This window comes from Magallana gigas, chromosome 2 (assembly GCF_963853765.1).
Source record: "Magallana gigas chromosome 2, xbMagGiga1.1, whole genome shotgun sequence".
NCBI lineage: Eukaryota > Metazoa > Mollusca > Bivalvia > Ostreida > Ostreidae > Magallana > Magallana gigas.
Window position 1 is genome coordinate 28,816,649 of NC_088854.1, and position 12,961 is coordinate 28,829,609.

The following is a 12,961-nucleotide window of genomic DNA, read 5'->3' on the forward strand; positions in this document are numbered from 1 at the left end:
AAATATTTGAGAAAAACTAAATGCATGGTTATGATATGGACTTGACACGATTACACACACAGACGGAGAGAAAAAATGGTTCCTACACCCCCTAACCCCCGAAACTTTAAAGAGGTTATGAAATTCGAACATTTCAACCCTAAAACCTAAACCGTTTGATAACATATATCCATACAAACAAATACAACATTTAAAATATACTAATAATAAAGGTAAAGATACCTTGTGCTCTCAAAAAACTTTGATTGGACTTTTATTACTGAGGTAAGTGTCTGTTTGATGAAAGCTTAGTGTCTTCCCACAAATGTTTATTTAAAAATAAAATTTGGTGTTATGACTATATAGAGTCATAACACCAAATTTTATTTTTAAATAAACATTTGTGGGAAGACATTAGTTTTGTTAACTACTATTAGAAAAGAAGCACCACTCTGTAAAAGTATCAAAAATTTTGTCGATAAGTAATAAGTGAATGATTTGAAAAATACAGTAATAATAAAAAGCCTCATAATAAGTAGTACAATATTTTATTGCATTGCCAAGTGCTCGACTCTAATATACACTTTTGCAAAATATAACAAAACAAGGACATAGCCACTCTGCTACAGAAATTGGTTGCAGGGTATATATAATCTACATTTTGTACAGGTACATGTCTCTGGGTAAACAATTCTGTCTTTCTGTGCCTTTAAATAATTAAACAAAAAGGCACTCCATCACAGAACTTTTATCACCTACATATACTTTACGGAATAATAAGGAACTGCAGGTGCAAAAAAATTATTTGTCACCTTAAGAAGGTGGAGGAGATTATCAAAACTGAGACAAACAAAGAGAAAGCTATAATCATATGCAATTTTAGGTACTCTACTCAAAATAAATGAAATATTGGAAACATTTTTTTTGACAATTGACATTGTAATTGCATTTCTCAACTTGGAAGCCACAGTCTGGAAATTGCTTAGGTTTCTTTTACAGATTAGATAAGATGGAATATTTTGACCATGGTTTGCTACTGCATTATATTTCAGACCTAACTCGTTATCTAACAAGGGTTTTTCAAATATACTATCTTTAATGGAAACCAAAAGGTATTCAATATGTGAAATGATATCAAATTTGTCCAAGTCACTTGCACATAGTTTCAAACAGTCAATATTTGATTCATAATAACACATCAACCCCCTCCCCCTTTTCAAGAGTGTGGCCAAGTAAGACAGAGCTATGCATTGACTATGCCAATGCTTCTTATTGTTACACCTTGCAAGTCAATCCTAGTCGGAGGAACAGGTTTAAAAGTTTTACTATCTCTCCACCTTCTTAAAATTACATTTTTTTAAATATAAAAAGTTTATTACAGTGGGTTGTTGTATTTTCCTACCACATTCATTGTACATTGTACAAGTTAGAATGTATGTCTATAAAATCAAACAATAGGAGTCTTCGCTTATCTAGTTCATTACAAAAGAAGAACAAGGACATTCACACAAAGTGTACATTCAACTATCAGTATAGATCAAGCACTGAAATGTTGATGGGAGTATATTCATTTATATACATATATGCATACAATACTGATAAGAAAAGAGAGTAGAAGAGGATGTGACATTGATAAACATGGCAAATTAAGGATAATTACAATGATTAAGAGTTTTCCTTTTCAAATCATAGTAATTGTTACAGTATCTGAGCTGTTCAGTGGCAAATTATACGCATATTGCATTTGTGCTTTAAAATATCAATATCTTTGAGCAAGTAGTCCTGAATTTAAGTACTGAATAAATATGCCTATAGTTAATAGTTTATGATAACTTTATTATGCCTATATTTCTTCAATTATTAGATTTGACTGAAATTGAAGCAAGTTGGTCTTCTTTTTGTAAATAATGTTCAATACTGTCTCTATCACAATCGAAATATAAGCGAAATGGATATAACTTAAGTGTCATGGAGGAACAAATTTACAGTTCATGAACAAGTAATATTTACAATGAAAAATCAGTACATATACTACATGATAATTCATATCTTCAAATTTCACTAATTCTGTAATATACATGTATCTGCCGTGACTAACATAGTACATACATTTGTACATAATTTCTATACTATCTTGGTTTATATAATGTATTTGTACACAAACACACAAAGTTCAAGCAGTTAAACTATGTACAGGTAATACTATATAGTTAATATATAATTTGGGATATAACATAAACTCTTTATCAATAAAATAAATGGATTGAAAGAGCTGTGAAATAGTTCTAGTACAATTAGTCGAAAAATAAATCATACCCAAAAAGAAAAAGTAGCGTGAAAATAAACATACAAAAAATATAAAGTCCTCATTTTGAAAATTCTTGGCTATCAAAATTACATTTGAATTAACACAATGTGATAATGGAGAAGAAACTTATGCTCTAATTTCCCCCAATCCATAACAAGCTAAGTAAAATTGTCCTTATCATTTTTTGGGATTTCAGCTATTACAAAATTTTCATTCATCACAAAACAAATTTGGTCCCCAAATTTGTCTGCTTTACCATTTCCTACACTGCTAGCTAGACAGAATACCTGGAATTATTTCAGAAATAAACATTGTCATATGTTGCTTTAATATTGTTATATATTAATATATATCAACTTATTTATTTATATAATAGAATGAATAGCCGAGGTACCTTTCACCTTTAAAGAAAAAAAAATATCAAAGGAAAGTTGAAAGCAGGAAATTAAAAAAAAATTAAGCCCACTCAATAATGACTTTCACTGACCATTAAAGCTGAGTCATACAATGATTGTTTTAATATTACTGAATATCAATCAACAGTGGTTTCCTGCTACAACGATTTCATGTAAGTGATTAAAACAATCTTCTTTAAAACAAGAATTGTTCAACAAATTTCAATAAAAAAATATTTTCAAAGATTACAAAATCAAGGGATAAAGCTAATTAATGCACTCAAAGAGTAAAGCCATGATGAAAAAGACTAATGAAATGCCTACATGTATACATGCATATAAATAAACGAGAATAAAAGTGGTTGGTTTTTATCCGAGTGTCTTTTATAGTACAGGCTAGTTTCCTAATATGTTGACTGAAGAATCATGAACAAATATAGCTACTAAAATGCCTACCACACTTTATGTGTAATAATTGACTCAAAAAAGTTCATTGACAAGCTAATGAAATGCCAACTAAATTAAGATATAAAAATAACAGTATAACATATGTATAAATTTAAGACTAGATGAGCATTATCCTGGACAAAAAAGAGGTAAAACTGGTTATCTGACTGCTGTGCAAATCAGAGTGAACTACTGTAACCAATGGAATGTCTCAATCAGCAAAGCCATCACATCAGAGAAATGATTAACTGCAGAACTGGGGTTGATGGTCAATTGTATGGCAAATAGACCCACTGTTCAAAATCACACTCAGAGAGGCCTGCTAGCCACAGTTTTGCAGTTAATGCACAAAATTTACATTTGTGGCATGATTTGAATCATTATTATTATGTATGTGCTGTATTATAATAAAAAAAAAACTATCATGTTAATAAGATGCTGTGTTTTTAAGATACAGCAGAATAATATGGCACTCACACACTCTCAAGAGAGAAAAGCAAGAGGTCAACAAACAAAAATAACAGACAAATTTCACAAATATATATATCTACAGTAATTACATATAATCAAAGGAATTCAATTGAAACTTCATTAGGTCTATTACTACAGGTATATACAAAAATCTTTGTCTTGAATGCAAAAAAAAATAAAATGAAACAGTCAACATAGGTAACTTTCTTTCAATCAAATCATTTTTCACAACAATCAACTTCCACACATTTCTTTTTCAGAACATTCAGTGATATTTCATAATCTGTGTGCTCTCTTGCCAACAAAAAAGAAAAAAAAATACATAAAAGCACCTTTAGAACACTCAATATCATTTGAACACAAGCATTTGCTCAGCAGGGGGAAATCACAGACATCATGCATGACCAAGCAACATCTTACCTCAATTAGATTCTTTTTCATATATTTATTCTTTGCTAGATTAATAAAGATTGCATTAATGAAGAATAACTATATGACACTGCTTCAGCAATATTTTTGTAAAAACTAAAAGATCAGTTAAATTTTGAAATGGAAACACAACTGTTTACGTAGCATAACTCAGCAAAGAAATGTTATTCAAGTATGTAAAAGCAGCAATAAGTGTGACAATTTCAACTTTTACTTTAGTGCAGGGATTTTATTTTACCTGAAGCACATAGGTGAAAAAAGAAGAAAAAATCAAACAGTATATTTAATGAGTATTATGCAGTATGCCATATTCGGCATTGTAGATCATCAGATAAAAACATGTTGGAAAAATATTTTAACGATTAGAAATGAAATGCATCATTAAAGCACAGTTCTGCAACCAAATGAAATCTAATGAAATAATGCACATACATGTCAACTCTTGTTGAAGTATTAAGATCAAGCAAAATGCAATCTCCATTGCTAGTACATGTATTCCAATAAAATCTGTTCCTACAAAGCTTTTCTACAGCCTTAAATATAGTGCTTAATTTTGGTCAACTTGAACTGTAAAACTAACTAAACTACTGGATAAATCTAGCTTTTTTCTTAAGAAGGGGGGGGGGGACATATAACAGAAAATGATTGTTAAAATACATAATGCAGATTGACTCATTTTCTCCACTTGTTGCATCAGCAGTTATGGTGGCCATTTCTCTGCCTCGCCCCCGACTTCTGGTGACCACTATTCATTGTGCGACTGCTCTGGAGGGTCAGTCCAGTTCCCAAGCACAGTTTGGAGGGAGCAGACTGGTCACCAGGCAGCTGAATGACCACTGTTCTCAATGAGACCATATTGTCAGCTGTGGGTTCTGTAGCTATCGGAACAATGTCAAAAGGACTCACTGGCGCTTTGATAAATATTGGTTTGTGTATTGTCAAAGGAGGTAAATTAGTTTCTACAGGGGTCAATGTAGGAAGGTGGTGTGCATTTCTAGAAGTGACTTTGGAATATTTTGTTCGCCTCCGTGGAACTGGAGTCGAGGAAAAAACGTACGAATCCGGCTCAATAAGTACAAGAACTTTGGCAAAAGGCCTAGAGGCCATGTGCAGCATTTCTTTCTGTTGTCGTTGACGACTTCTCTGTGTGTCTATGGCTTGCTTGAACTTCCACAGCAAAACGCACATGGCTAGGAACAGGAAAAAACAACTGAAGAACACCGAAAAGAACACAAACAGGTCAATATGGGGCTGGTCTTGTCTGAAATACAAGTTTCCATATGTTCCGCCCCCTCTTCCATTGCCTTGGCCGTATATAATCAGGTAGAACTTGGATGTTCGAAGATCATGTCGATCAAGAGGCAATGTCACCACTAGACGTGACCTGACATTCTTGAACATCAAAATGGCCCCTGTCTCCTGCACAGTGTGATATGTGTGGAAATTGGTGGCCTCCAGGGTTATGTGAGGGTGGGAGGTGTTGGAGGTGGAGTTAAATATGCTCCGCCTGGATCGGAATCTTGACTGCAGTGTTGGGGGCGGAGTGGTGAATTCAGAGTCGAGCTCCACAGCATGTATGCCCATATTCTGAACATTGACTGTGAAAGTCTTCTCACTTGATGAGAAATACACATCTGCAGCTGAAAAAGAGAACCATTAAGTTTAAAAATGAGCAGCATTTCCAAAACATTTATATATTTTTCCCCTGCAAAATACCATGATGGATCATAACAGACTTTCTTAATAGACCCCAATGACGCTGAATTAAAGCAGTACCTCCAAGAGTGACATCTATTGTTATTCGGATGTCCACATTAAGGTACCGAGGCTGGACAGCAAAGAAGACTGTTCTACCCCTCAGGAGTGCCCCAGGGTTCTGGTTACAGTTTGTCTGGGTGTCTGGATCAAAGCAGTACTCCTTGTCTACCGTCATCTGTCTGTAGCAGTGATGTCCATTGGTTGGATCCCCAATAAAGTACTCCTTGCATTTAGAACACTACAACACATAAAACCCAATGAAGTATGTGGAAAAGTCTGTAATATGCAAAGATACTGTGGCTTCATTATAACAAGTGTATATGTTGAACACCAAGTTTTCTGAATGTGATCCATCAAACCTAAAATATTCAAGGAAGTAAGAAACATGACAAAATCTTTAAGTTATTAGAAAGGCAGCTGACCACAGATTTTAAAAACACTGATATCCAAATTTCATTGAAAGAAAGTAAACTAAATTTACCAAAGACTCTACTGATGTGGCAAAATGTTTGAAACGATTGGAAGCATGCTGCATTACCAGAGTACTTGTACATTACAATAATTTAAAAAAAAAAAAAAAAGATTTTTCTTTTCTCAATTAGAGCTCTATAAGATTAGAATTAAGAAAATATACTTATGTAAATTATTTCATAAAAATATGTCCCATTTGTTGAAGATTTACACAACATTTAAAAAAAAATCATTTCAAAAACATTTTTGCATAGACATTTCCAACAACTGCAGTTTGCTCTTTATCACAGAATTTATTTGCATTTGGTTCAGAAATGAGTCATGCAGTGATTTCTCCAGATGGTTCACCTGTTTTTGCCAGCACTTGTAGTCGTTGGGGTCAGAGTTGGATTTACAGGCGGGGGTCTCAGTGTTGTTCAGACACTGGCAACCCTCTCCCGTCTCATTTTTACAAGTATCGCTGTGTCCATTACACTGACATCTACAAATTAAAAAAAAATACTTATTAAAATTGTTTACATGCTTTAATTTGCATTAATGTATAAAAATGTATTAGACGAGTATTTGTGGAAACTTTCATAAACTGTTTGTGATATGTACTCTAACACAATGTATTCATGTAAAAATAACAACATGTTGAGTGCCATTCAGAGCCAATTGAGGAGTAAAACAAGGAGACAATTTAAGTCTTACACTGTTTAATTTACATGTTGGTGACTTTTTAATTTGCTTACAAAGTTCAGATACTTTGCCAGCATATTTAGACTCTATGCCTGTTAATCACATGTTTTTTTGCTGATGACTTAGTTTTAATTTCTGAATCTCCATCTGGGCTTCAGCTTTGTCTGAATGCTTTGGAAAAACATTGTACTGACTGGTACAAGTTAATATAGATAAAACCAATGCAATGATTTTCTCCATTAAAACAACAGTGGAAAAAATGTATGGTTTTTATCATAAGCATAATATTGTACCTATAACAGATTACTATAAATACTGGTATCTAGGACTAGTGCTTAACATGCAAAGCTGAAGTTTGCTTTTGAGCAACTTTCAGAACAAGTTAAAAAGGCATATGATGCACTAAAATCAAGTATACCTGGAAATAATAACCATTCAATTCAAGTGTTAATTAAACTGATACCATTCAATGATTGTACCAATTATAACACAAGGATCTGAAATATGGATCACAGACTATAAAATGGATATAGAATTCACAGAATGTGTTCCATATGAAAAATTTAAAATCACATTTTCGAAGATATTCTAGGTGTACAGTATCGATCAAACGCAACCTAACACCAGAGAAACCCCCACTTAACCCCGGGTTTACTTACAGGGTTTACATGTATTTGGGGTTTACTCCATGTTTACTTTTTGTAAACTTGTGTCCAGATTGGGTTTACTTTGGGTTTACTTAAGGTCATCTTTAAACATTGAAATGTGAAGCAGACCCGTCTTTCATCTAATTATCTTACTGCCTGTAATTCCAATCCCTTGATTATTCCAAATATACATGTAGTGTCTGCCTCAAGGGTCTACTTCTGATTGGGATTTACTCTGGGTTCACTCTAGTAAACCAAGAGTAAACCCGACATCAAACCCAGGGTTTAGTCTGGGTTTACTTTCTTTTGGGTTGGGTCTGATTGGTACTGTACATAGAAAGCATCAAATTTAGCAGTCAATGCTGATCTAGGTTCTCAACTAGCTAGGTTCTTATCCACTCTACTATTTTTGTTATGAAATAATGTTTTAAATACTATATCAGACTAAGAAATATGGAATCAAATACCACATATAACTATTTAATGCACTTTTAGTATCAGCTTTCAAAGAAGACAGAGAGTTAGCTTTGAAAAAGAATTCAACTTCATGGCAAAGCAAGATTTTTCAATCTTCAACAAAAACTAAACTAGACATCTGTAGATATTTCCCAGAGGGATTTGAGGTTTAAGTTAAATACACTTTTGTTGATATGACCTTTGAACAATGGAACAAAATCTCATCTTCTAACTCAGGAAAACTTTATTTCTAAAGTAAAATATCAAATTCTACCGATTATAAATTGCAAGATAACTTTAAAGTTTCCCTTGAAAAAGCATGAAAGATCACAGCAAACTCAATGATTAAATAAATTTAAGTGCACTTTCACTTTTTATTGAAACAGGTAGATATTGTAAACCAATTATCTCTAAGGAAAAACATTTTTGCTTTGCTTGTAAATTAATTAAAAACATTTCGTACTTTAATACAGGTCCTGTGTATGACAATCTTTGATTTCAATGTTGTGATATTTTTAATGATCATACAACTTCTTGATTATATTATACTTAATGATTAATAATTACTAAATATGAACAAGCCAAGGAAGATAACTCCATTTTGAAGAAGCAAGGGAATATAACTCAATTAACTGCTATAATCCTCTTCCCTGAATTCTTTTCAAATGCTTTCACAATATCTTATCGATAACTTTGATGGACATCATTATTTTTCTTTTCTAAACAGATGAATGAACTCATTTCTTTCATTGAAATTCCTGAGCAGATTGAAATAATGAGACAAATACATACCCCCCCTTCCAAGCCATAACCCTTGCCTTACATGCAGGTGACATGAAATATTTATCAAAGATGATAGGATAATTCTTTTTCTAAATATGCAGTTAGTTTTTATTCTGTGTTCTGTGTCTGTAGAGAAGAAGATTTCTTAAACATTATATGCATTAACACTATATGGCCATATTGCCCCCCCCCCCCCCCCAATGACCTGAACCTCTGACCCAGGGGCCATGAATTTCACGATTTAGGTAGAGGAATTTGTGGACATTATAACCATGCATTCAGTTTTTCCCCACATGTGTGGGAGTAAAGAAGAAAATTTTCTAAGATTTAATACATTTTCAATATATGGCTAAATTGGCCCCGACCTATGGCCTATAGCCCTGTCCCAGAGGTCATGAATTTCACAGTTTAGGTAGAGGAGTCCGTTGACATCATAACCATGCAGAAGAGAAGAGAAGAAAATTTTTAAAGATTTAATACATTTTCAATATATTGCCAAAGTGGCCCACCCTGGAGCCTGAACCCCTATCCAAGGGACAAAGAATTTCACAATTTAGGTAGAGGAGTCAGTGAACATCATAACCATGCACTCAGTTTTATTCAAATATGTATGGGAGAAGAGAAGAAGACTTTCTAAGATTTAATACATTTACACTATATGGCCAAAGTGGCCCCACCCTAGAGCCTTAACCCCTTACACGGATGAAGACCAATTGCATTAGGTCACCTGAGTGACTCAGGTGACCTATAAATTAACACATTTCAACAACTGATTGAGTTATTTTTTATGATTATACACGTAAAGTTCAGCACAAAGAATATGCCCCCAGTTTGACTTACTCCATGAAAGCATCCACTGGTGTAGCCCACAATTTGACTAATTTCATGAAAGCATCCACTAGTGTAGTCCACACAGTTGTACTTACTTTATACAGGCATCCACTAGCGTCTTTCCCTCCTTCTTCACCCTGAAGTATCCCTCTTGACACCGATCACACCTCGCCCCCATTGTATTATTTTTGCAGCCCACACACACAGCGTCAGAAGGTTTGGTTCCGTTTAATATTGGCTAAATTAATAACAATACAATAGACTGAGATAATTACCAAATTTGCAAAAAACATGATTCATTTATTTTTCATTAAATAGAAACCTGTATTGCAATAAATGTTCCCATGACAAAACAAGAGGCCCGTGGGCCACATTGCTCACCTGAGCAACAATAGACACCATAGAATCAGCATTACGGAGTCATATACAAATAAAATATGGACAATGTATAACAAAATCTGTATAAAAAAAATATCATTTTTTTCCCTGGATATTCTGTTTATCATTGATCCCTTTTTGTCACAATATGGTCAGTTACAGTTTTCAAGAAGATCTAAATCAAATGCAATATAAAGTTACATTAAACTTGTGAAGCCCAAGAAATGTCAAGGGGCCAAAGCCTAAACAATTCTAAAGAATCAACAATATGTCAAAAAGCTTGCATATAAGTAAAACCATATACTATAACATTTGAGTTTATGTGATTTTGAAATGTTTCCCTTTGTAAAATTGGACCCCCCATTGTGGCCCGACTCTACTCCTGAAAAATATGATTATGACGAATTTGAATCCACAATACCTAAGATTGCTTTCACTAATGTTGCACCTTTTCTAAGAAAATATATTTTACCTCCGGGGACCATGATTTGAACAAACTTGAATCTACACTATCTGAAGATATTTCCACACAAGTTTCAGCTTCTTTGGCCAAATGGATTTTTAAAGAAGATTTTTAAAGAATAACTCTATATATTTCGATGTTAAACTTTGACCCTCAGAAGTTCAATAGAAGAATCGGACATTATCAGTACATTATCAGGCCATTGAAAATTTGAAAAATTATAATCATTTCTTGGAGAACGTGTCGTCTGACCTTAACAAAAAGTGTGTAAAAATTTCAAGCATCTGCGATTATTAGTTGCTGAGATATCTGTGACAAAAATATGTTTCAAAATTTTGGCTAGAAAAAAACAAAATCCTCATTAATCAGGAAAAGTTGATGTCTGATTTGTTCAAAATTGAATCCCACCATATGGAAAAGTGCAGATTCCTTATTGTAAGCCAGTACTTAGTTCTGCAATTCATCTGTTTTGCATCAAAAGGCGAGAATTTAAAATCCTGAACACTGAATTTTGATAATACATTTGTAGTTTCATTTAGTTTACACCTGTCTAAACAAGAGGCCCATGGGCCACATCGCTCACCTGAGGAACAATGGGTATGATAAAATCAGCTTAATGAAGTCAGAATACAAACAATCTGGACAATGTACAATAATACATGCAGATCCTGTAAAATTAAAATCCATTTTTCCCCCAGGATATTCTTATGTTTATAATCATTAGTCCCTTTTCTAACAGGATGATTTTATAGTCATATCACATGTTGAGTATTGCAGTCCTCAAAAAGATCCTTTACAATTGTTTATATATGGGATATTAAGCTACATCAAACTCTGAACCTTCTTGTGAGGCCGAGGAATTGTCCTGGAGCCAAAGTTTAAAAAATTATAAAGAATCATCTGGCTGATTAGTTTCTGAGAAGAAGATTTTAAAAGATTTACTCTATATATTCCTTTGTAAAACTTTAACACCCCCCCCCCCCAATGTGGCCTCACCCTACCCCCAGGGATCATGTTTTCACAACTTTGAATTTACAAAACCTGAGGATACTTCAACACAATTTTTAGCTTTCCTGGTTGATTAGTTTCTGAGAAGAAGAATTTTAAAGATTTACTCTATATATTCCTATGTAAAACTTCGACCACCCCATTGTGGCCCCACCCTACCCCCAGGGGTCATGATTTTCACAACTTTGAATCTACACTACCTGAGGATACTTCCACAAAAGTTTCAGCTTTCCTGGCTGATTAGTTTCTGAGAAGAAGATTTTAAAAGATTTACTCTATATATTCCTTTGTAAAACTTTAACACCCCCCCCCCAAATGTGGCCTCACCCTACCCCCAGGGATCATGTTTTCACAACTTTGAATCTACACTACCTGAGGATACTTCAACACAAGTTTCAGCTTTCCTGGCTGATTAGTTTCTGAGAAGAAGATTTTTAAAGATTTACTCTATATATTCCTATGAAAAACTTCGACCCTCCATTGTGCCCATCCCTACCCCCAGGGATCATGATTTTCACAACTTTGAATCTGCACTACCTGAGGATGCTTCCACATAAGTTTCAGCTTTCCTGGCTGATAAGTTTCTGAGAAGAAGATTTTAAAGATTCACTCTATATATAAATTCCTATGTAAAACTTCGACCCCCCCCCCCATTGTGGCCCCACCCTACCCCCAAGGGTCAAGATTTTCACAACTTTGAATCTACACTACCTGAGGATGCTTCAACACAAGTTTCAGCTTTCCTGGCTGATTAGTTTCTGAGAAGAAGATTTTTAAAGATTTACTCTACATATTCCTATGTAAAACTTCGACCACCCCATTGTGGCCCCACCCTACCCCTGGGGGTCATGATTTTCACAACTTTGAATCTACACTACCTGAGGATACTTTCACACAAGTTTCAGCTTTCCTGGCTGATTAGTTTCTGAGAAGAAGATTTTAAAGATTTACTCTATATATTCCTATGTAAAACTTTGACCCCCATTGTGGCCCCACCCTACCCCCGGGGGTCATGATTTTCCCAACTTTGAATCTGCACTACCTGAGGATGCTTCCACATAAGTTTCAGCTTTCCTGGCTGATTAGTTTCTGAGAAGAAGATTTTAAAGATTCACTCTATATATAAATTCCTATGTAAAACTTCGACCCCCCCCCCCCATTGTGGCCCCACCCTACCCCCAAGGGTCAAGATTTTCACAACTTTGAATCTACACTACCTGAGGATGCTTCAACACAAGTTTCAGCTTTCCTGGCTGATTAGTTTCTGAGAAGAAGATTTTTAAAGATTTACTCTACATATTCCTATGTAAAACTTCGACCACCCCATTGTGGCCCCACCCTACCCCTGGGGGTCATGATTTTCACAACTTTGAATCTACACTACCTGAGGATACTTTCACACAAGTTTCAGCTTTCCTGGCTGATTAGTTTCTGAGAAGAAGATTTTTAAAGATTT

The 12,961-nt window shown here is 34.3% G+C and overlaps 1 protein-coding gene across 1 annotated transcript in view; it reads right to left on the bottom strand.

Moving 5' to 3' along the window:
- Positions 1-510: 510 nt before the first annotated feature.
- The window catches only part of LOC105325693 (multiple epidermal growth factor-like domains protein 8), a 93,456-nt gene continuing 81,005 nt past the window's right edge, over positions 511-12,961 (bottom strand). Inside the window, exons 33-36 of the mRNA XM_034448320.2 lie at positions 9,752-9,894; positions 6,607-6,739; positions 5,806-6,025; positions 511-5,669 (exon numbers count right to left, since the gene is read on the bottom strand). Coding sequence (XP_034304211.2) covers positions 4,723-5,669; positions 5,806-6,025; positions 6,607-6,739; positions 9,752-9,894 — 1,443 coding nt within the window. The 3' untranslated portion in view covers positions 511-4,722. The remainder of the gene's footprint in view (positions 5,670-5,805; positions 6,026-6,606; positions 6,740-9,751; positions 9,895-12,961) is intronic.